Genomic DNA, 21,473 nt, shown 5'->3' with positions numbered 1-21,473 from the left:
AGTCCCATGTGATCAGACACCCTCTCTGACATCCACAGGCACCAGGCATAGGAAAAAACATGCAGACAAAGCCCCCATATACACACAAAAGTAAATTAGATTTAAAAGATAGTGGTCACTAAGTTCTGAGATACCATAGTATCCAAACCAGTGTGTTAGTTCGCTAGATCTGGGCTCTGTAACCTGAGGGTTTTTAACACTAAGGCTGAGACTTTGAAAAGCATGAAATTAGACCTCCAAAGCAGAGAACCAACTCAGATGACTGTCCAAGCAGCAGTAAGTAACCAATTTTAAAAAATCAATTAATGAAAGCAAATATCAAAATATCCAACCTCACTGACCAAGTCACTAAAATTCATGTCACAAAAGAATTCTTGGCTACATAAAATGTAAAAAGAGGTTGCTTTCTAAAACAAAACTCTGTATGTGAACCAAAACCCAATATAAGGAATATTTTTCCTTTTTCCAAAAATATATATGTTGTAATGTATAAAGTACATGACATATAAATCTGCACGTGTATTCTATAAGCATATTTATATGATTATTTCCTATAATCTACCTCGGGACATTCCTCCTGATATTTCCCCCACAAACACAGCATTGCTAAGGCCACTTCGAATTGTAAAGAGAGCAAAATTTCCCACTTGCTTTTCTTAAGTTCTCCCTTGAAAGTTTCATATGTCCAAGAAGAAAGAGCACAAACTAATTCTCAACCCATAGACCAACAAACACAAGCATCTTTCTCCACGCCGGCTTTCACATTCTTGCCCTCCCTCTGAGACTTCAAAGCAGAGAATGAGGCTTGATCGTGAGCAGAAGCCATTCTGGCTTCCTGTGATCAACATGCATTCTCCATGCCTGTCGTCAAAGAAACCGAAACCTCGAGACATCAAAAAGAACTTCCTGGCCTGGAAGAGATGTACACCTGTCTCCTGCTAAGGCTTCCTGAGAAGTCACGGTCTTTCCATCCCTCTCACACTGGGTCACCGTGGTCCCCTGAAACTTGACGGGTGGAGTTTTCAGACATTTCATTTCGTTTTATCCCCGGGCCCTTTTCTTCTCTGTGACTCACGTTGACAGTTTAAAGAGAATGGGTTCTACGTGAAATTCTTTCCAGGGCAAAATTATTCACAGTTCTTAAGTAGAAAGTGAATTTTATGACAGTCGGATCGTGCAATTTGCTGAGGCTGGAACCAGCAAATGGAATGATTTTTAGTGACAGATATATCGAGCGTCAATTGTCCCAATTTCACGACTCTAGTACTGTTTACGTTTGGAGTCACTGTATATGTCCGGCCCACAGATATTTTGGTCAAGACCCAAAATGGAGACAACAGAGACCTTGGCTCTGGTATATGCCCATCAGACTCTACCAGACTTCAGTGTTGTATGTCTCTAGCTAAGCTGCTGTTTTGCTCGTGAACATCTGTGAAGAATTTATATTATATTCCTTCTCTTTTGTATTATTTAATTTATCTGCCCTTTATTTTCGTTTAAGCTGTCTTGACCAAATCAATACGAATAGGGGAGAGTCCACATTAAAATTCACATGCCAAAGACCGTTTTGTAATTTTGTTGTTTGGGAGGTATGGCAAAGTGTTCCAATGTCCACATACGTCATGGAAAGATCCCTAGTTCAGGCATTTAGCAATGCACTGTCTCACAAAGGTCCTTTGTGTGTGTATGGTGCATGTAGCTAAATTCCACTCTCAGTGAAATTCTACATGTACTCGTGTGTGTGTGTGTGTGTGTGTGTGTGTGTGTGTGTGTGTGCAAGCCAGAGAACAATAATCTTGGCAATTGTTCCTCAAGTCGCCCACTATTTTCCTTTCCATACTCACTAAGTAGCTTATGCTGACTGCTGACTGTCCAGCAAATCCCAGGGATCATCTTGTTTTCCCATCTTCCCAGCATGCACCACTGCACCTGACTTTTCACCTGAGGACTGGGGACGGAATTCAGGTCTCCATCCATACATGCCTAACACTTTATTGATGGAGCCATCGTCCCAACTCCACGTGCATATTAAGCCCTCCTGTTGTGTATTGGGTCTCCAAATGCCTCTAGCTGTAACTTTGTGCCCTTTGACCTGCTTCTTCAGATTCTCTTTGCCCCTTCTCCACCAGCCGCTGCTCCTCCCCTCCTGACTCTTTCCGTGACCACTGCTGCTCCCTCTCTATCCCTGAAGACACACAGTTTGTCCTGATGACAAGGCCACACAGCATTCACTGTTCTGTGGTGGCTTCATTTACTGCAATGTCCCCTAAATTCATCCATGTTTTCACAAACAGCAATCTCCTTTATTCATAGGTTGAATAGTATCCATTGCGTGTTTTCACCTTTTTTTTTTTCCGCCCATTCACCCTGTGGTGGTTTTTAATAACAATGGGCCCCCATGTGCTTATATATTTAAATGTTTAGTCACTGGGAACTGGAACTGTTTGTAAGGATCAGAGTTAGGAGATGTGGCTGTGTTGGAGGAGGTGTGTCCATGGGTTTGGGCTTTGAGATTTCGAAAGCCCACGGCAGGGCCAGTCTGTATCTCTCTGCCTACAGATCAGGATGAGCGCTCAGCTACTGAATGCCACCATGCCCCCACCATGATGATAATAAACTAAACCTCTGAAACTGTAAGCAAGTCCCCAATTAAATGCTTTCTCTCATAAGAGTTGCCTTGGTAATGGTGTCTCTTCCCAGCAATAGAACAGTAACTAAGATACACCTATCAACATGCTGATGGGCTCTCTCATATTTTTTGCTGTGGCATATAACACGGCAATAGAAAAAAAGGAGTGTCTTTATGAGGTGGAAATTTCATTTCCTTTGTGTATATAAAGAGAAAGGGTCTTCACCACCAAGTAAAGAGGCCAAACTGGGAAGACACATAGCCTTTCAGAATCCACGTGGTAACAATTCCCCAGAATTCCCCAGCAGAGTCAAATGTGTGTTACATGCAATGAATCCTATTACAGCTGCTTGATTGGTACGTGGCTTCCATCAAAGCCTGTGGGTTCTGATGCTTGATCAGAAAGACTATGTACACGTATTTGTCTCTTACACCATGACGCTGGATTATATACAGCCAGGTTTTCAGAGAATTCTAACTCTTGGTATGTTCCATTCTACCTAAACACAACAAACGGGACAAAACTAAACCTGGATCCAGAGAAGCCACTTGAATTGCTGGCAGCCACACAGCACTTCAGTACAGAGCAAGGAAAGCCAGTCCTGCTCACTGGGTCAGGTCCTGTGTCTAACACCGTGCTGATTCCCATAGGGCTGGTTAAAAGTGGATGCCTATAACAGAAACAGGGCTGATCTGGTCCAAGTGATGGCTCCATCTTACTGATTCGTTCATTCTCTGTATCTTTTCTCATTTGATCTTGACAATGCAATTGTGGTCCCAAGCAGACTATTACCCGCACTTTGAAGGCCAATGCTTGCAGTAAGCCATGCCTCTCAGGTCATGTGCTGAAGAGCAGCAGCCACTCTGAGAGTCACTGGTTCTGCATCATTGATCCTACACTTTCTCTGAGGCACTAGCTCATTCTCCACTTCTCTTCCGCCACAACGCCCAGCATTCTGGCTGATAAAATTGATTGTAACTTATTCTAGGGATATACACAGCTTTTCTAATGTAACATGCCCTCGTGGCCTACTTCCCCCCACTCCCCCCCGATTCCTGCCGGATTCGAGCATCAGGGAAGTAAGCTGAAGTCAATCATCCTAAGGAAATTTGCCATCCTGGTGAATCCATTGTTTCGTATTTCCAGGCAAAGAGCCACCTCAGCCTACTTGAGGCAATGGTTCATCACATCAATGGCAAGCGGAAGCCGTGATTCTTATTTTCTTTGCATGTCATATGGATGGAAACAGTCCACATCTGGCAATATCAAATTTGTCTTCATAGGAATTCCGCTTCATATTTAAGACTCACATAAAACAGGCCTCAGGAGGGTCATGCAAAAGGGAGGACAGAATAACTCTGGAGGAGTAGAGAGGGAGGGAGGGAGGGAGGTGAACTCCTAAATCAGACAATTCACAAGGGTTTGCTCCGGGGAATATTAAGAAACAGTGCAGTGGCTCCTCCCTGTTCTAGAGACAGCCGCTTCTTTTCGTGCAGTGCCAGCCTCATTCCAGAGACACGATGGTGAAGGTCGGAGTGAACGGATTTGGCCGTATTGGACGCCTGGTTACCAGGGCTGCCTTCACTTCTGGCAAAGTGGAGGTTGTTGCCATCAATGACCCTTTCATCGACCTCAACTACATGGTCTACATGTTCCAGTATGACTCCACCCATGGCAAGTTCAAAGGCACAGTTAAGGCTGAGAATGGGAAGCTTGTCATCAACGGGAAGGCCATCACCATCTTCCAGGAACGAGATCCCGCCAACATCAAATGGGGGGATGCTGGCGCCGAGTATGTTGTGGAGTCGACCGGTGTCTTCACCACCATGGAGAAGGCTGGGGCCCACTTGAAGGGTGGGGCCAAAAGGGTCATCATCTCCGCCCCTTCTGCCGATGCCCCCATGTTTGTGATGGGTGTGAACCATGACAAGTATGACAATTCCCTCAAGATTGTCAGCAACGCTTCCTGCACCACCAACTGCTTAGCCCCCTTGGCCAAGGTCATCCATGACAACTTTGGCATCGTGGAAGGACTCATGACCACAGTCCATGCCATCACGGCCACCCAGAAGACTGTGGATGGCCCCTCTGGGAAGCTGTGGCGAGACGGCCGTGGCGCTGCCCAGAACATCATCCCTGCGTCCACTGGCGCTGCCAAGGCTGTGGGCAAAGTCATCCCAGAGCTGAACGGGAAGCTCACGGGCATGGCCTTCCGTGTTCCTACCCCCAACGTGTCCGTCGTCGATCTGACATGCCGCCTGGAGAAAGCTGCCAAGTATGACGACATCAAGAAGGTGGTGAAGCAGGCATCCGAGGGCCCACTAAAGGGCATCCTGGGCTACACTGAGGACCAGGTTGTCTCCTGTGACTTTAACAGTGACTCCCACTCTTCCACCTTCGATGCTGGGGCTGGCATTGCTCTCAATGACAACTTTGTAAAGCTCATTTCCTGGTACGACAATGAATTTGGCTACAGCAACAGAGTGGTGGACCTCATGGCCTACATGGCCTCCAAGGAGTAAGAAGCCCACCCTGGACCACCCATCCCAGCAAGGACACAGCAAGAGAGGCCCTCGGCTGCTGAGCAGTCCCTGTCCTAACTCAACCCTTGACACTGAGCATCTCCCTCACAGTTTCCATCCCAGACCCCCAGAATAGCAGGAGGGGCTTAGGGAGCCCTACTCTCTTGAATACCATCAATAAAGTTCATTGCACCCCTAAAAAAAAAAAAAAAAAAAAAAAAAAAAAAAAAAGAAACAGTGCAGTGACTGGGACACGGTTGAAAAGCGGCATCTGGTAGCAGATCTGGTATAAATCCCACATCCTAATAAAAGTCTTTGTCACACTCCCTGGCTCTTTCATGAATAATCCTGACATCTATAAAATCCACACATATTAAGCCAGGAGCTTACTTTCAGCCGTTGGCAATCTGGACTTTGATATGAAAAAAAGGACACTGTGTTACAGATTAACAACATACGATGTTCCAGTGTCATCACAAGCAATTACACAAGAATTTTCTGATTACCTTAATTATGATTTCTATATCTAAAACCATAAAAGAGGTTCCATGGGTTTAGAACATAACTGAATATTTTCCCACACGCAACAGGATCTTTCAACACCTAGTACATACTCAAATCTCTTCCAGGTGATCAAAATATAATTACTTCTGACTCCCAGGAGGGTTGCACCTCAGCTCACTCTCATCTTAATGCTTAGAAAAACCTGGTCTTCCTGTTTGAGAAATCTCTTTTGAGGGCCATGGTTACCTTACTACCTAAGTGGGAAGCATCAATGGTCATTACTTTACCTAAGACCTAAAAAATCCATATGTGTGTTCATAGAGGATATATCACATGTCTGTAGTAGGAGGCCACTTGTTTGTTCCTGGCTGCTCAGCCCCAAATAACCACATAGAAACCATATTATTTGCAATATTGTTTGACCAACAGCTTAAACGTATTTCTGGCTAACTCATATCTTAAATTGAACCATCTGCATTAATCTGTGTATCGCCACGTGGCTGTGGCTTACCAAAGAAAGTTCCAGCGTCTGTCTCCAGCGAGGCTACACGGATTCTCTTCACTCTGCCTTCTTTATCCCAGCATTCAGTTTAGTTTTTCCCACCTAACTCTGCTTTACCCTATCACAGGTCCAAAACAGCTTCTTTATTAACCAATGGTATCCACAGCATACAGAGGGGAATCCCACATGACCTATCTGCAAAAACTGAGAGCAATCTACAACCCTTGCATAAACCCCCTTCACAGAAACTGCATGCATAGCACATTTACTTTCCTGAAGAAGAAGAGAAACTCACTGCTGTGGCTCAATCGTGAAAGGTTCTCTGTGGGCTCACATTTTGGAACTTGGTTCCTAGATGGTCCTCCTATTGAATGGAGGCTGTGGAACCCTTTTTCTTGACAGTATGTAGGACTACACTGACGAAAATACTCAAGTGTGCACCACTACAACCTCTGCCAAGCCTCGTGTTAGCCATTCTGAACTGAGGCAAACTCTGGAGTCATTTTAGTTATCTCTGTTAGCCTGCTACTCAGGTTAATTTAACACTTTAGACTAAGTTTTTATGTCTGTGTAAATGTATGTGCATGAGGAAGTATTCTTTGTGTGCAGGTGTACAGATATGTGTGCATGCTGGTTGCATGCTGGTGTGCATGTGAAGACCAGGGGTTAACCTCAGGTGCTGTTCCTCAGGAACCACCCACCTTCTTTTAGAGACATGTCTCTCGGTGGCATGATATTTACCAACTAGGCTAGATTGACTTATCAGGGAGCCCCAGGTGTCTACCTGTTTCCACGCCCCTGCCCCCAGCACTGGGATTACAGAACATCACATCTGACTTTTTTACATGAATTTTATGTAACAAATTCAGATCCTCATGCTTGCAGTACCAGTTGAGCTATTCCCCAAGCCCCACAGAGAAATGATTTTGAATCTTAATTCTGTCGTTATGCAGATCATGTCTCCATGCCACTCCTGTGTGCCGTCAGCAAATACAGACTCATCCAAATCAGCTACACAGAACACCGGGAAGGTAGTTCAGGACAAAGGATGAAAAGAGTGCACACGGGATGTGTGGCCTCTACGAAACGGGTCATCTCCCCATTCTGCATCTCCATCAAGTCTGTCCAAGTCTGTGAGTGTTCTCCAAGATCAAACACTGCCCTTCTTTTCCCCAAGGAGCTCTCTGTCATGAGCCAATGTCTGTCACCATCCAGAATAACCTAAATAAAAACTTCAGTACAAATTGAATACTTGATTTTTTTTGTTTTTTTTTCAAAGTTTCTTCACTTAAAGTAAGTTTAGATATTTTAATCTTAGTTTTTATACCTTCTGCAGTTTAATTTGCTTAATGGTTCATGTTACCCATTAAAAATGAATAGTTGGAACAAAAAATTTAGAGCCCCTTGCAACTCTAGAAACATAAAATACTCAATATTTGCTAGATATCATTTCCTGAAAAGTGAAAAAAATACAAGATTTAAAAATAAAGTCCCACTTGTTAGTCTGTGAGATGCATGAAGAGAAGGTGAGATCTTCCCACTGCTGCCCACAATCCCCTTTAGAATCAGGAAGATAAGCCACCTCCATGTCTTCCCTCTAGGAAGGCAGAACTCCCTCCTCTTGTCAGCTATTAAAACACTCCACAAACCACACTGAATGGTAATAGCTGTTCAAACATGGTTGCCACTACCCATCAATCCACATTGTCTTGGCTTGTTAGCTTCAGAAAACCTCACAAGGTTAACTGTGTGATGATTCAATGATGTTTATCTAAGGATCAAAATATTATGAGATTATAGCTCAGAAAAGAATACAGATGCCACGGTTGTCAGGGCTATTCAGCAAAAATGGAAAATGCACGGCTCTGCCGCCTTTGCTTGTCCTGTGTGAAATATTTATCCCAGAGACCTGCTCTTCTCAGGTAAACAGCATTCAGTCTTACTGCCATGGGTCCCCTCCCTCCTCAAGGCAGAAGAGTCTCCTGGAGGAAGTCACCAGGAGGAGTTCCCTGCCTTAGGTAAAGAGGAGCATCAGACTTACCACGAGAAAATACAACATACTCTCCAAAGCCCAAGCGAGGCAGTGGCTAAAATGCTTTTAATAATGAACTCTGTGAAGTCATAAACAAACCTTGTTTCTGAGCTGCAGGAAGATCCACAAACCATAGACCGGATTGTGAGGGATTGTCACAAGGAGACAGACACACAGCTGAGCTCGTGAAGGTGGCAGCGGTTTTCTGCAAGGGTGATGCTGTCCATCAATTTTCATATTGATTTTGTCTGAGGCTTCTGAAAAGCCTTCCAAAGATGTATAATAGTTTCCATTCCCTCCAACAGTGCGTGAAAAGATCTTTCCAAGCCCGATATAGATGATGACCTGTTCAGTGTGCCCATTTGTGAAGTAGAAAAAAAAAAGAGTATTGATTTGTGTTCTCATTTTCATTTCTTTAATTAAGGGTGAACATTTTCATATGTCTTAAAGCTAGCTATTTCTCCTACTTATACCATTTTTTTTTAAACAAGTATACAAAGAGAATTTTTATATCCTGTTCAAATTAATTCTGAGGTGCTATGATGGAACATAGATGCTGGCTAGAGGAGCTAACACCAGCACACTAGTTCAGTACACCGTGAGATACGACACCTCTGAAGAAGGCATCTGATAGCTATCTGTTTCTCCTTTTTTTTTTTTTTTTTTTTTTGGTTTTTCGAGACAGGGTTTCTCTGTGGTTTTGGAGCCTTTCCTGGAACTAGCTCTTGTAGACCAGGCTGGTCTCGAACTCACAGAGATCCGCCTGCCTCTGCCTCCCAAGTGCTGGGATTAAAGGCGTGCGCCACCACCGCCCGGCTTTATACCATTTTTAAAAAAAAAAAAAAAATTAGTATACAAAGAGAATTTATAGATCCTGCTCAGATTAATTCTGAGGTGCTAAAATTGAATGGAGACGCTGGTTAGAGGAGCTAATGACCATACACTACTGATGTACACTGTGAGACAAGACACCTCTAAAGCAGGAATTATTTCCTTGCGTAAAAAGTTTTAAGTGTCCCGTGCACACACACACCTTACTAGATATGAAAGAAAGATTGCAGATGTTTTAAAGTCCTAAGTGCTAACCGTGACCACAGAGCATTTGGTCACACAGGTGAGAGCAGAGTCTCCCATGCTCAGGATGACGGTGAGGGTGTCCGCTGTGATTCCTTTGGCAGACATCCCGACATCCTTCTCCATTCTGTTCCATCTAATCCTCTCTACCCCAAAATTTTCAAAACTATGTCTCATGGAAAACTACTCCCATGAGCTGCCACAGGGGTGGAAGGGTCTGGAAGAAGGTCAAGGGAACTTGAGAAATAGCCAAGACTGAGCCTTCCCTCTGACTTAGGCTAGACTACCCTGGGCAAGTGACCTACTTTCTCTGGCACATGTAAAATAATGGTACCTGCTACACAGACTTGAGCGGAGTAAGCTAGCAGACACATGCAAGGAAGACCCTTAGACCAACACCTGGCATCTGGCAAGTGACAGATGTGCTTGTCACTACAGATGTCATTTTATCAGGACCAACCGTGGGAGCAGTGGTGGCAGCAACATCCACAGGCTCTGGGACGTCTTCAGCAAATAAACCTACTTAACATTGCTTAACTCTGGTTCTCACCTGTTAATTTTCTTCAGCTGATGTATCTTGCCTTTGGGAAATACCATTCTCTGTTAATCAGACTCCTCAAATAGAAAATTGGTCGTCATGGGAACAAGAGATCACGCTCAAGGTCAATGGGAGATCCTACCCTGTGATTTGTGTGAAACCTCCAATTATTCCTAAAGCTTCTTGTATTTAGTATCTAGGGCAGCTTCGAATCCTTCGTTTGCTATTTTAATATTAATAACTGTAAAATTGCTCATGGAAGACATGAGCATCTCCCCCATATGTGCCAAACCCAACCCAAAATCTAGCACTCCCTTGTCCTGTGCAAGTCAAAGATTTATCCATCTCTGATATCAAGTAAATAGGAAAAAAATGTTTCCATAAGTGTATTACACCATACAGCCCACAAGGGTGCTACACCAGGAGCACAGACATTGGATTTGTTGATAGGCATAGACTATTGTAGCCCCATGATTTCCCTACAAAAGGCTTTACCTTGGATTTGGTGGCTAATAGTCAAAGTTACAGTAATTCACAAATAACTAATTTTCAAGATTTATAGTTCTTTTAAAAAAAATCCTAAACTTTATGGCATCATTCAGCCTGTTTTCCACATGTCCAATAACTGGAGTTGTTGAATAAAAATTGCTATCTATTAAAGGGGGGATTGGTAGATTGGCTTACACGTTAAGGGCTGGGATGTCCAACAATGAGTGTGGGCATGCCGGAGAGACTTGGAATCCTGTAACTGCTCAGGTGAGTTAGCTCGCTGAGTGAGTCGGCTCTCCCAGTCTGTGACGGAAGGTCTAGAGAACACCTAGGGGGTCACCGGTCTTCATTTCACGTTGGAAGACTGAATAAACAGGGTCAGGTGTCAGGGAAGGGCAGCAACTATAGAAACAACATAAGTGCACTCACAGGCAAGAAGTGGAGGCAAGCAGGCACGTCAACAGCTTTTTCCTGGGACGTCCTTATTTCTGGGCCACTTACAGCAAGGTGCTGCCCACTCTGAGGACAGACCCCTCAACTCAGTTACTTCTTGGTGGAGAAGTCACCACAGACCGGCCCCCAGAGGCATATCTCTCGCTTGCTAGTATACTCCATCAAGCTGACAACCAACGTCAGCCATCCCAAACCTATAGGTGTTTCATAGGTCCGGTGTTATTGTACCATGATCCTCAGAATCCAGACTGTGTCTCTGGCCTGCCATGGAAGGCTGTGCGTCTGCTGCTATTTTGTGCCTCAGTGGTGCAATTACACTGTTTATCAAACTGTCCCAGTTCCTCAGGTGCCTGAGTCTATTGGTCCTCATTTCCACAGGAACAGTTGACAGTATGTGAAGTTGATAGCTTACACAGAGTGCACTTTAATAGAATAGATATTTCTGGAAGGGGACCATAGAATCAACAAATACTTGGTAGAAATGTTACATTTGGGATGGTTTCAGAAAAGACGGATAAGATGCTGAGCAGCGCTTGGAATGAGCCTTGCACTTAATTTCTTTGCAAGAGGACAAGCTATTCTCCGCGAAAGAATGAATTACTCCAAGCTGAAGAGTCACCAGTTGACACAAACTGGATTTGTTCTTAGCCAGATGGGATCCTTTCAAAGACGCATGTGCCTGGGGTTGCAGCTGGGGCTTTGTTTCTGTCTTGAGATTTTGATCCACTTTGTCTGAAATGACACAAAATGACCAGCTGGCAAGTGTGCTTTAGAAGACTCCATGTGTACTTCACCCTGGACACCGACTTTGACAGCTCCTAAATTACCGAGTATTAGATCAAGGCAAATGGGTGGGGTTGGCCTTTGAAGTCCATGGTTTGATTGTGTGTGTGTGTGTGCATGTGCACAAGTGCATGTATGTCTGTGCGTGTGTGTGTTGGTTTGTTTACATTTTTGCTGAGTTTGTACGCCTAAATCCATCAAGGATATCCACCTGTGGATAATAGGATAATGAGAAACTTTAGCCCTGTATCCTTCCTATTTTGCTTTGGTGGCCAAGGTGATACTGGCCTCACTGAAAGTGTTTAGAACTTCCTTCCTTTTAGAAAAGGAATAATAATATTGTCTTTGAAACAACTTAAGGAGATTTGAGATTAGTTTGTCATGTGTTGGTAGAATTCAGCAATGGAGCCATCTTTCTAGTCCTGGGATCTCCTCACTAGATATTCAATCCCATTAGCTATTTTTTGACCTATTTGGGTTTTATCTTTCTTCATGACCCAGGCTCAGTAAAATAGATGTGTCTATGAATTTGTCCATGTCATATGAGTCAGCAAAGTGATTGGTACTTAAATAGCATAATCTCATTCCATCTTTTCTATTCCTATTCTGTCCATCGTAATGTCTCCCTTTCCATGTGTTATCTGATGTAGTTGAACCTTCTCTTTGTCTTAGTCTAGCCAGGAATTTGACTCTTTTATCTTTTGTCTCCATTTCATTTCAATGTATTGTTTTTCATACATTGTTCTAATCTTTATTATTTCTTCACTTTGGCTAACCTTGGGTTTGTTCTTGTTTCTCCAGCTTGTTGCTAAGCAATGACAGTTTGTTAAAGAACCATCTTTCTTTCAGATGTAGATGGTTGTAAATTTTCCTTAGTGCTGAACTTTCTGTATCCTATTGCTTTTTTGATTTTGTGTTTTAATTTTCACTTATTTGAAGAATATATATATATATATATATATTCATACAAAATAATAAAAAAGAAGATATTTGATACAATTTCAAAACTTTTTAATTTGTTGAGATTTTCCTTAGAGAATGTTCCATGTACTAATGAGAAAAATCTGCAAACCCAATACTCTTTGATGGAATTTTATGTCAGTGTCATTTGGTCCAGGATGTAACTTAACTTTGATGTTTATACTGTTTTGTCCATTGCTGAAGGTGGAGTGTAAATAAATTCCTCCAACTATAAAAGCATTGATGCCTAAACTATTTTCTTTGGACCTATCAGTATGGGCTTTAATGTTTGGTACCCCTATGTTGAGTATGTTATATTATATATGTATATATATATATACATATACATAGAGAGAGTATTTAGAGGTATTATTCTCACTACTAAACTGACTCTTTTTCATTTTACATTGATCTTCTCTGTCTCTCAACATGACTGGTGAGTCAAAGTGTACTTTACCTAAGTATAGCTATTTCTGCTGTCTTCTGGGTTCTATAGTCCACTTTCAGTTTGTGAGATCCCAGAAAGCTGGAGATCAGAAAACCCACTTCGTGAATAGATTTTTTTAACACATTAAGAAGAGCTTGAGAATATGCTCAACAGTTAGGAGTGTGCACTTACTACTCTTGGGGCAGACCCAAGTTCAGGTTCCAGCACCCACACTGGGCAGCCCATGACCACCTGTAACTCCAGCTTCAGTGTCTCCAATGCTGTCATATAACCTCCTCCTCTGTCATATGCATTCATATGTATATACCCACACAGAGTCACATACAGTCACACACACATACATGTGTGTGTGTATATTGATGTGCAACCCCTCAGTCTATGAACCTCGACCTTTGTTAACAAAGACAAAATACAGAAGGAATCAGAATCATCTCTTTGAATATCTTTGAACCATAGTGCCTGAAAAGAAAAGTAGTATGCTGGCATGCTATACAGATATTTATTTGCTATTTCTCATGTGTTACACATTCACCATTAAATTTTTCTGCTCTGAATTGAACTGCAATTGTAGTTTTATCTGGGATCAATGTAAGAAAAAACTGGAAAGTTTAATAAGCCACATTCAGAAAAAAAAAAAAAAAAAAACTTAAAAACTCCAAGAACAATAGATTTTGGGGAGTTTAAAGGATCCGAGGGAATGTTAAGCCTAATCTATTTATTTTATTTGTGGAAAGAATGAAAGCCAGAGAGGTTAAGTGGTTGATCTAGTATCAAACAGGTAGCTATTAGCAGGACCACAGGGGCCTTCTATCTGCAAACATCTGGGAAGCAATGCAAGGTCACTAATTTGATAATTGAGGATGGAGAGTTGAAGCATCAGGCCACTCGCTCGTCTCCCTCCCACCTGTAGCACAGCAAATGTGCACTGAACTGAATTCTCAGTTAAAATTGTTTCCTCAACTTAAATAACAGTCATAACTTAAAGCCAGCCTTGAACAGGCAAAGAGAGCCCGAAAAATAAATCAAACATTTTCAGAAATTCAGATTCTTCCTTGTAGTCTCCAATATGTTTGGATACAATTTATGATCAAAACCTATATTTTCCTCTTAACACACATATTTTCTTTAGTTTCCTGAATGTAATTACTGAGTATGCTGCTTTGAATAAATGCCAGATGTTTTTGAGACAGACTTTGCCATCTTGCTGAGTTTCGTTTCCTCCCATCATGATATAATTTGAACAGCAGGAAAAAAAAAATAAGCACAAAAATCACCTGAACATTGTAGAAAGTGAATGCATGCTACCATGGTATAATAAAAATAAACTTTTTTTTTTTTGCCCTTGTCCCCTTGCATAGAGCCCTTGCAGTTTTCTGAGTGACAGGGATATTTTATTTGCTCATAATGAGTCATTTTAGATCATTCCTGAGTTTGTGTTAAAACAAGATCCCTAGGAAGCTGCATGTTGTGGTGACCTCCAACTATAAAATTATTTTCATTGCTACTTCATAACTGTAATTTTGACACTGTTATGAATCGTAATGTAAATGATCTGTGTTTTCCAATAATCTCAGTCAAATCCTGTGAAAGATCCATTTAACCCCCAAAGGGGTCATGACCTCCAGGTTGAGACCTGCTGCTTCAGAGAATGCTGAGCACCCTAAGGAGAAAGGGGCAGGAGGGGCAGTTCAATAAGGAGATTTGATGAGTTCTTACATCGGTAAAAAGAACAAGACATCCACGTGCCAAGAGGCTGGTGTAATCCCGCCCCACAGGGGCAGAAGCTCCTGCCCTCCAGCTCTTCCCCCTGCACCTCTTCCTCTGCTGTCTATCTCTATCCTTGGTAACATCCATCATAACGGGCGAGTAAACAGAAATATGACAACTGTTTGGCTGTTCTTTACCAGTCATCGTGGAAAATTATCAAACCTAGTAAAGGTGTCATGGAAGCCCTGGGGATGTTGATTTATACGGAAGGAAAACAGGCACATAGAAGCTGTTTTTGAAAAAAACAAACAAAAAAAAAAAAAAAAACAGCTGGGGCTCACTGCTGCCTGCAGGGTAACGAAAAGGCAGAAGCCTGGCACCTATGAACAGAAGTTCCTAGAAAGAATCGCAACTTCCAGTGCGCCAAGGCTCATGAACTGATTAGCATGTCAGTTACTATGAAGACTTCAGCATCCCCCTTAGAAGCCATTCATTAATCTTCTGTACCTGTCCCAACGTCTCTGCAACCATTAAGTAAATCCTTTGGAATACACAAACAGAGAACTCATTTCCAACCAACCGAAAAGCTACAAATGTCATCAGGAAACCTCTGAGGTCCATAGCAGACTTTCCCCTGCTTCACCGTAACCTGCCTACCTGATGTCCCTACCTGTGTATTTTAAGAGTCTTAATTTATGTCTTTCTTTGTTCTGGTACTTATAAAAACCTACAAGTGCTTCCAGGTTGGAAGGTGGGATTTGGGGATATCTAAGTCTGTGTCCCTGGGCCATGGTCCTGTGTCTTTGGCTCCAGAATAAACTATCTCACAAAGAGAATCTTTGAAGTGAGGGCTGTGTTCTTATGCCAGCTCTCCTCTTCTTTCCTTCTGCAGCTGCCTCGGTTACTTTGGGTCAGACTCCTGCTTGATTCTGAATGGGTATGTTAGGCGCTCCAGGAGAGTCTGCCGGACTGATCTATTTCATCTCCCTGCAAGGTTAAAAGCACAAGGAGTCACCATCCTAAACCTGCAGCCCCTTGGGAATCCAAGAACCCAACAGCCTAACAGATGTTCACCCCCAACCTGAACCACCCAATGAGTGGGTGCCACATTCTGGAACAGAAACCATCAGCTTTAGGATCCGGGTTGGTCTCCACACCTGATGACAGACACAGCCATTTATTCTAGGATCGCTTTGCAGGTGTGGAACTGGGGAAATGATAAGAGAAGCCACAACCTGAGGAGCAAGGTATTAATTATGCTCCTTGTCCCAGCTCCTCCCCTATTTAAACCTGAAGCTCACAGGCATCAGTGCCCCAGAGAAAGAATGACGTCACTCTACCTTATCATCTGTGATCGCTTTATCTGTTTCTCTTCCTGGTACACACTGATGACGTCTCCTCTCTCGGCCTTGCTCCCTTACTCCCCCTTTCAACTGGTGTATTGTAATGGGTGGCAAAGCCTAGACTAACAGGACTACCAAGCCATGCTGTAGGCTTTTTCCCAAAAGATTAAAAAAAATACCCTCTGGTTACATAAATAAAGGTAAGAACGTGGGTGCTGGGGCTGGAGGGACAGCTCAGTAATAAAGAGTGTGCACTGCTTTTCAAAGGGTTTGAGCACGCATGTCCAACACTCACAACTGTTTATATAACACAGCTCCCAGGAATGTGACACTCGTACACACATCAACATACAGGCACACACACACAACACAATCCAAGTAATAAATCTTTAAAAGAACATGGGACTTCGGCATCTAAAATGAAGATGGGGAGGCAGGCCACTGTCTGTGAGAATGAGTCCCTGAGCCCTTAACCCATGGAGTCCGACAAATGTCAAAACTAAATTGCAGGACACTCAGTGTTGAGAGAACAAGAGAACTCATTGGTGTGGGGAAAACACACAGACACACACACACATGCACACACACACGCATACACATACTTATCATCAGAAATATTAGCAGTAGAGAAAAATAGTGGAGAATTTTGTTGTTGCTGTTGTAGTTGTTGTTGTTGCTATTGTTTTGTTGTTACACTTCACCTGCAAAATACCTAATGATCTCTGTGACCCCTAAGAGCAAACTGGCACCAAATTTGAAAAGGAAAAAAAAAAAAGACTTTGAAAAGAAAAAGACATTCCCTTGGCATAACTTTTTCAAACTCAAGATGCCCAACATGCTAATTAAGACTCTGTGAGGGGCCTGACCTTCCATGATGAGTTGCTTTTTCAACTCCTGTGGTTTCTGCTTCTGACTGTGATAAAACTGGATAAAAAATTCTTCCTTAGATGCAGATTAGGAGCCTTTGAGGTTAAGAACTTTGATGCTCAGCGGGTCCCGTGGATGGGTGGGTCTCCCTGAGTACACAGTTAAAAGATTAGGTTAGTTCCTTCGCCTGCCTCCTTCTCCCCACTAAATGTCGTTAAAACTTCTGTTTTCTTTCCTAATTTTTGAAGGAGAGGTGAATATATATATCTCATAAGACTCTTTGGTTTTGTTGAAGTTTTTAATTATAAAAGACAAGGACGATCAGAGTGTTTGGCTCTCAGTCAAATGATCAAACAACTGATTTTCAAACTATTGGGACTCTGTTAAGATGAGGAACATGTGACCAGTTCTGACAAATAGGATTAATCTTTTTCAAAATCATAAAAATTTGCACTAATGATTCACTAATAAAACTGTAGTCCACATGTCCCGAGGTGTGGTACAACCAAGTCTATGCTGAGTGGGGCCTGGGCCCAAAACAGTACCATTATGTCTATCGAAATCGAGTCTTCCAATGTGATTTGTCTTATCACATCGGGTGTTGGCCACCTTACAGGAAGTGACTGCTGTCTCTCTAAATACTGTGGACAGCATTGAAAGTGCCATGGCTGATATTAACAGTCGCCATTGGGATACTGTATTATAGGCTGTACAATCCCTGAAATTGCTAGAAAAAAATTGTTGAGTTCTATGAGCAGGTTATCCTTAAATTGATAGAGTTCTGTGAATTGGGTGCTGCCTGGTCACTTCTGAGACAGACAGGCAGACCCCATGATAAGGTCAAAGCAAACACAACCAGAATGCTATGTTCCCCTGGAAAAGCTCTCAGTCAGGTCTTAGGTTGATTCTTGTGATACCCAGGTAAGAGTAGCAAAGAGAAAAGGGTATTCACCAGGGAAGTCAGTCTGGCACCTCTGTCTCATCTCATGGCACTGCAGGGACAGGCACTGAAGTGGCGGCCATGGCAGCAGAGGTGTTTATTCCTGGCATGACCATAAATTTGTTTCAAAGCAGCCGCCTAAGATGAGGAAGAAGAAAAGTTTCCCACACAACTGAGCATGTTAAGTTTGGTCAGAAATCCCACATGGAATGTGTTTGTGTTCAGTTTCCCCCAGATGGTCAGTATCTGCTCACTGGGTGTGTTGAAGAGTGGAAATTCACAACGGGGAAAACTGGGATTCTAGATCTTAAGTGTCAGGCCCAGGATAATTTCATGATGACAGATGATGCTGTCCTCTGCATGTGTTTCAGCAGTTATACTCAAACGTTAGCACCTTGGGCCCAAGATGGAGAGTTCAAGGTACGAAAGATTCATACTGAACAGCGTTTAAGAAAATTTGGAAGGGCACAGTAACGGCGTCAAGGATAGCAGTCAGGTCTTAGTGCCTCTCTGGACCAGACAGTAAGAATTCATACTTTAACATCTGGAAAAACATTGAAGGAATGTCGAGGCCATTCTTCTTTTGTTAACCAGGCAACATTTACACAAGATGAACATAATGTCATCAGTGCAACTTCTGATGGCACAGAGATCTGGAATATGAAGATTACAGAAAGTTCAAATACATTTCAATCCCTGGGCAGTAGTGCAGGAACAGATGTTACAATCAGTAGCATGGTTCTGCTTCCTAGAAACCCAGAGCACTTTGTGGTATGCGACCAAGCAAACCCCATGGTCATCATGAGCATGCAGGGGTGGACTGTCAGAAGATTTGGTTCTTGTAAAAGAGAAGGAAAGTGGTGACATTGTTTGTTGTACCCTCTTCCCCAGGGTGAGTAAAGCTACTATGTTAGGAAGGACCTCGTCTCTACTCTTTCAACACAGTCATTAGCAAGCCAAAGTGAACTCAGATGGCTCACGAGAAGCATGTGATCACCGGGCAGTAGCACACACCTTACATCTCATCACTTGGGGACAGAGGCAGGCGGATCTCTGTGAGTTTGAGGCTAGCCTGGTCTACAAAAGCTACTTCCAAGACAGCTAGGGCTGTTACACAGAGAAACCCTATCTCAAAACAACAACAACAACAAAAATAAAGTAGCATGGCATGGGGATCACTCCTCACCCACATCTGACCCTGACTGCCGCCCACAGTGAAGATGAACCCCCAAAGCTCTGGAAACATGAATTCAGCCCTTACCGTGCAGCCAGGGAGCATGAAGGGGAGGGATGTTCATGGTCTACTTTGACTTTTTTGTGTCAGCTTTTATATAAGCCAAGATATTGTTGTCTGGATGAGCCACAAGAATAATTTTGTGGAAATTATTGTTTAAGAAGCAGTTATCATTCAGAGCATTTTAAAAGCGTTCGTTTATCTGCTTTTAACTGAGGCAGTCACTTAATGTTTTTGTTAGTCTTCTACCACAATACTTGAAACGCTGATATTTCTAAACGGAAAACTTTCTTTTGAAATGATAATTAAAACCTGTCTCCTCACATAAAATTTGTAAATAAGTCACAATATTCAGTAGCTTTGGGTTTTTTCTAAGATTTTAATAAACTTGTATCTTTCTGAAAAGAAATTATAAAGTCCTGCACATGTTGTCCCTGTTTTTAAGAACTGAGAGCTGAAGATTAAATAATCAGTCAGCAGTTAAGAGCTCTGGCTGTTCTTGCAAAGGACCCAGGTTGTGTTCCCAGCACCCACATGGCACCTCACAGCCATCTGTAACTTCAGTTTCAGGGACTATAACACCCTCTTCTGGCCTTCATGGGTACTGCACACACGTGGTACATATGTGCATGCAGGCGAAACATTCATACACACAAAATAAAAATAAATTATTCTTTTAAAAGAAGAACTGAAGACTGTTTATAACTCAGCTATCACAGGTTCTTATTTTCTCAGTACAGGTTTCTGGACTCCACTTTATGTATTCTGATAATCAATCTTGGCAGTGTTCATTACAATACTTTTGAATACAGGAATTTGGAGATTACCATCACAGTGGAACAAGTGGCCCTGTCTCCCTACTTTCTTAAGTTTAATCCAATTTTGTTGTAAGAATTTGCCTGTGGTATAGAAACTGCAATAACAGTCAGGAACTGGTCTACCACATTGTCACATACGGAATAAGGCAATAATTATTATTAATAAATCCTAATCTACTGAGGTCTTCAGCTATCTGATGTGATGATGTGTACATTGCTTTCCTTAGCAGTGACAGCAGGCGAGAAAAAAAAAAGCCTCCTGACAAGTTTCCCTAAAGATGGCACTGGAACCAAAGACTCTGTGGTGTTAAGGTTAATGAAGACAGTTTATAGTCACTGTGCAAAGTGTCCGGAGTGGCTTTGTGAGATAAGGGCCAGTGTGTGGTAGAAGAAACAGGAGAGGTAGCAGCGACTTGTGCAGAGATTTGCCTTCTGGAAGCCTGTAGAGCGCCACTGAAATTCAGCTGCAGCTGATAATGGCTCCCTTATAAGAAACGGATTTGTTTTGAGTCTCAACAAATCATTATTTGTTCCTCCTACGGCCTGGAAAAGCAAGCTTTCTAGTACCTATAAAAATGGGGAGAGGGGCTAAGAGGTGACTCAATCAGTAAAGCACTTGCTTTGAAAACATGAGGACTAGAAATCAAGCCCCAGCAGAAACACAAAATGTCAGACATGGCATTCCTCTGCAATCCCTTGCTGGTGGGGATTGGCGGATAGCAGCAGTAAGAGGTGGATTAATCCCTAGAGCCCACCAACCAACCAGCAGAATATTGACAGAAGTTTATGTCCCGCCTGGTCCTGCAGCCATTCAGTCCCAAAGAAACACACAGAGGTTTACATTAATTATAAATTGGTTGGCCTATTAGCTCAGGCTTCTTATTAACTCTTACATCATACATTAACCCATTATTCTTGTCTGTGTTAGCCGTGTGGCTTGGTACCTCCTATCAGCTGGGTGTTCTCATCTTGTTTCCTCTGTGTCTGGGTGATGACTGTGGACTGATTCGTTCCTCTTCCCAGAATTCTCCTGTTCTCATCGCCCCACCTATACTTCCTGCCTGGCTACTGACCAATTTAGCATTTTATTAAAATAATGCAAGTGACCACATACTAAATCATTGTCCCACAGTACCAGAGGCTTACTGGTGAGCTCAGGTTGCAGAATGAGCTGTGCTCCTAAGGAGAAAGAATCCCTGAGGCTTTCTCTGACTTCAGTGTGTACCTTCCCACACACAGACACACAAAGAAGGATAAGTAAAAAATAGAAGCCAACTACTATTCAGCAATTATGGTGAGTGAATTATTAGGAACTTTTATGCATCCAAGTCAAGTTTCTTGGGAGTAACGTTACAAAATTAGCTTTACACTTATGCCAAGAAGTCGTGAGATAAACAGTAGCCTTAATGTTATAATGCGATTTTAATATTCAAGAATAACTTAGAAACTATCTGCTTCATCAATTTCAGCTTCCAAACCACAATCCGTCGCTTACGGTCATTAAAAGCCCATCAGCACCTCATCCAAGTTAGATTAATTTATTATCTGAGATTAAATTATAATCATTCATTTTGTTGATTTTTATCAATAAATTAAATATAGGGAACTTCAATCATTGCAGGTCAGGTG

At 42.5% G+C, this 21,473-nt stretch overlaps 1 protein-coding gene and 1 pseudogene across 1 annotated transcript; both read left to right on the top strand.

The window, feature by feature from the left end:
• The first annotated feature begins 4,091 nt into the window (after nt 1-4,091).
• LOC130862074 (glyceraldehyde-3-phosphate dehydrogenase) lies at nt 4,092-5,349 on the top strand. The gene has a single exon (XM_057751459.1). It carries the CDS (start codon nt 4,151-4,153, stop codon nt 5,150-5,152), a length of 1,002 nt encoding a protein of 333 aa, XP_057607442.1. The 5' UTR covers nt 4,092-4,150; the 3' UTR covers nt 5,153-5,349.
• A 12,052-nt stretch (nt 5,350-17,401) lies between these two features.
• Nucleotides 17,402-21,473, top strand: part of LOC130890408 (WD40 repeat-containing protein SMU1-like) — a 28,078-nt pseudogene continuing 24,006 nt past the window's right edge.

The sequence above is a fragment of the Chionomys nivalis genome, chromosome 19 (assembly GCF_950005125.1).
Source record: "Chionomys nivalis chromosome 19, mChiNiv1.1, whole genome shotgun sequence".
Lineage (NCBI taxonomy): Eukaryota > Metazoa > Chordata > Mammalia > Rodentia > Cricetidae > Chionomys > Chionomys nivalis.
Note: the sequence above shows the minus strand (reverse complement) of the source record. Positions and strands in the feature narration are given on the sequence as shown.

Bases quoted from the DNA above. Each gene is read 5' to 3' on its own strand.
- LOC130862074 (XM_057751459.1), top strand. From the start codon at position 4,151: ATGGTGAAGGTCGGAGTGAACGGATTTGGCCGTATTGGACGCCTGGTT.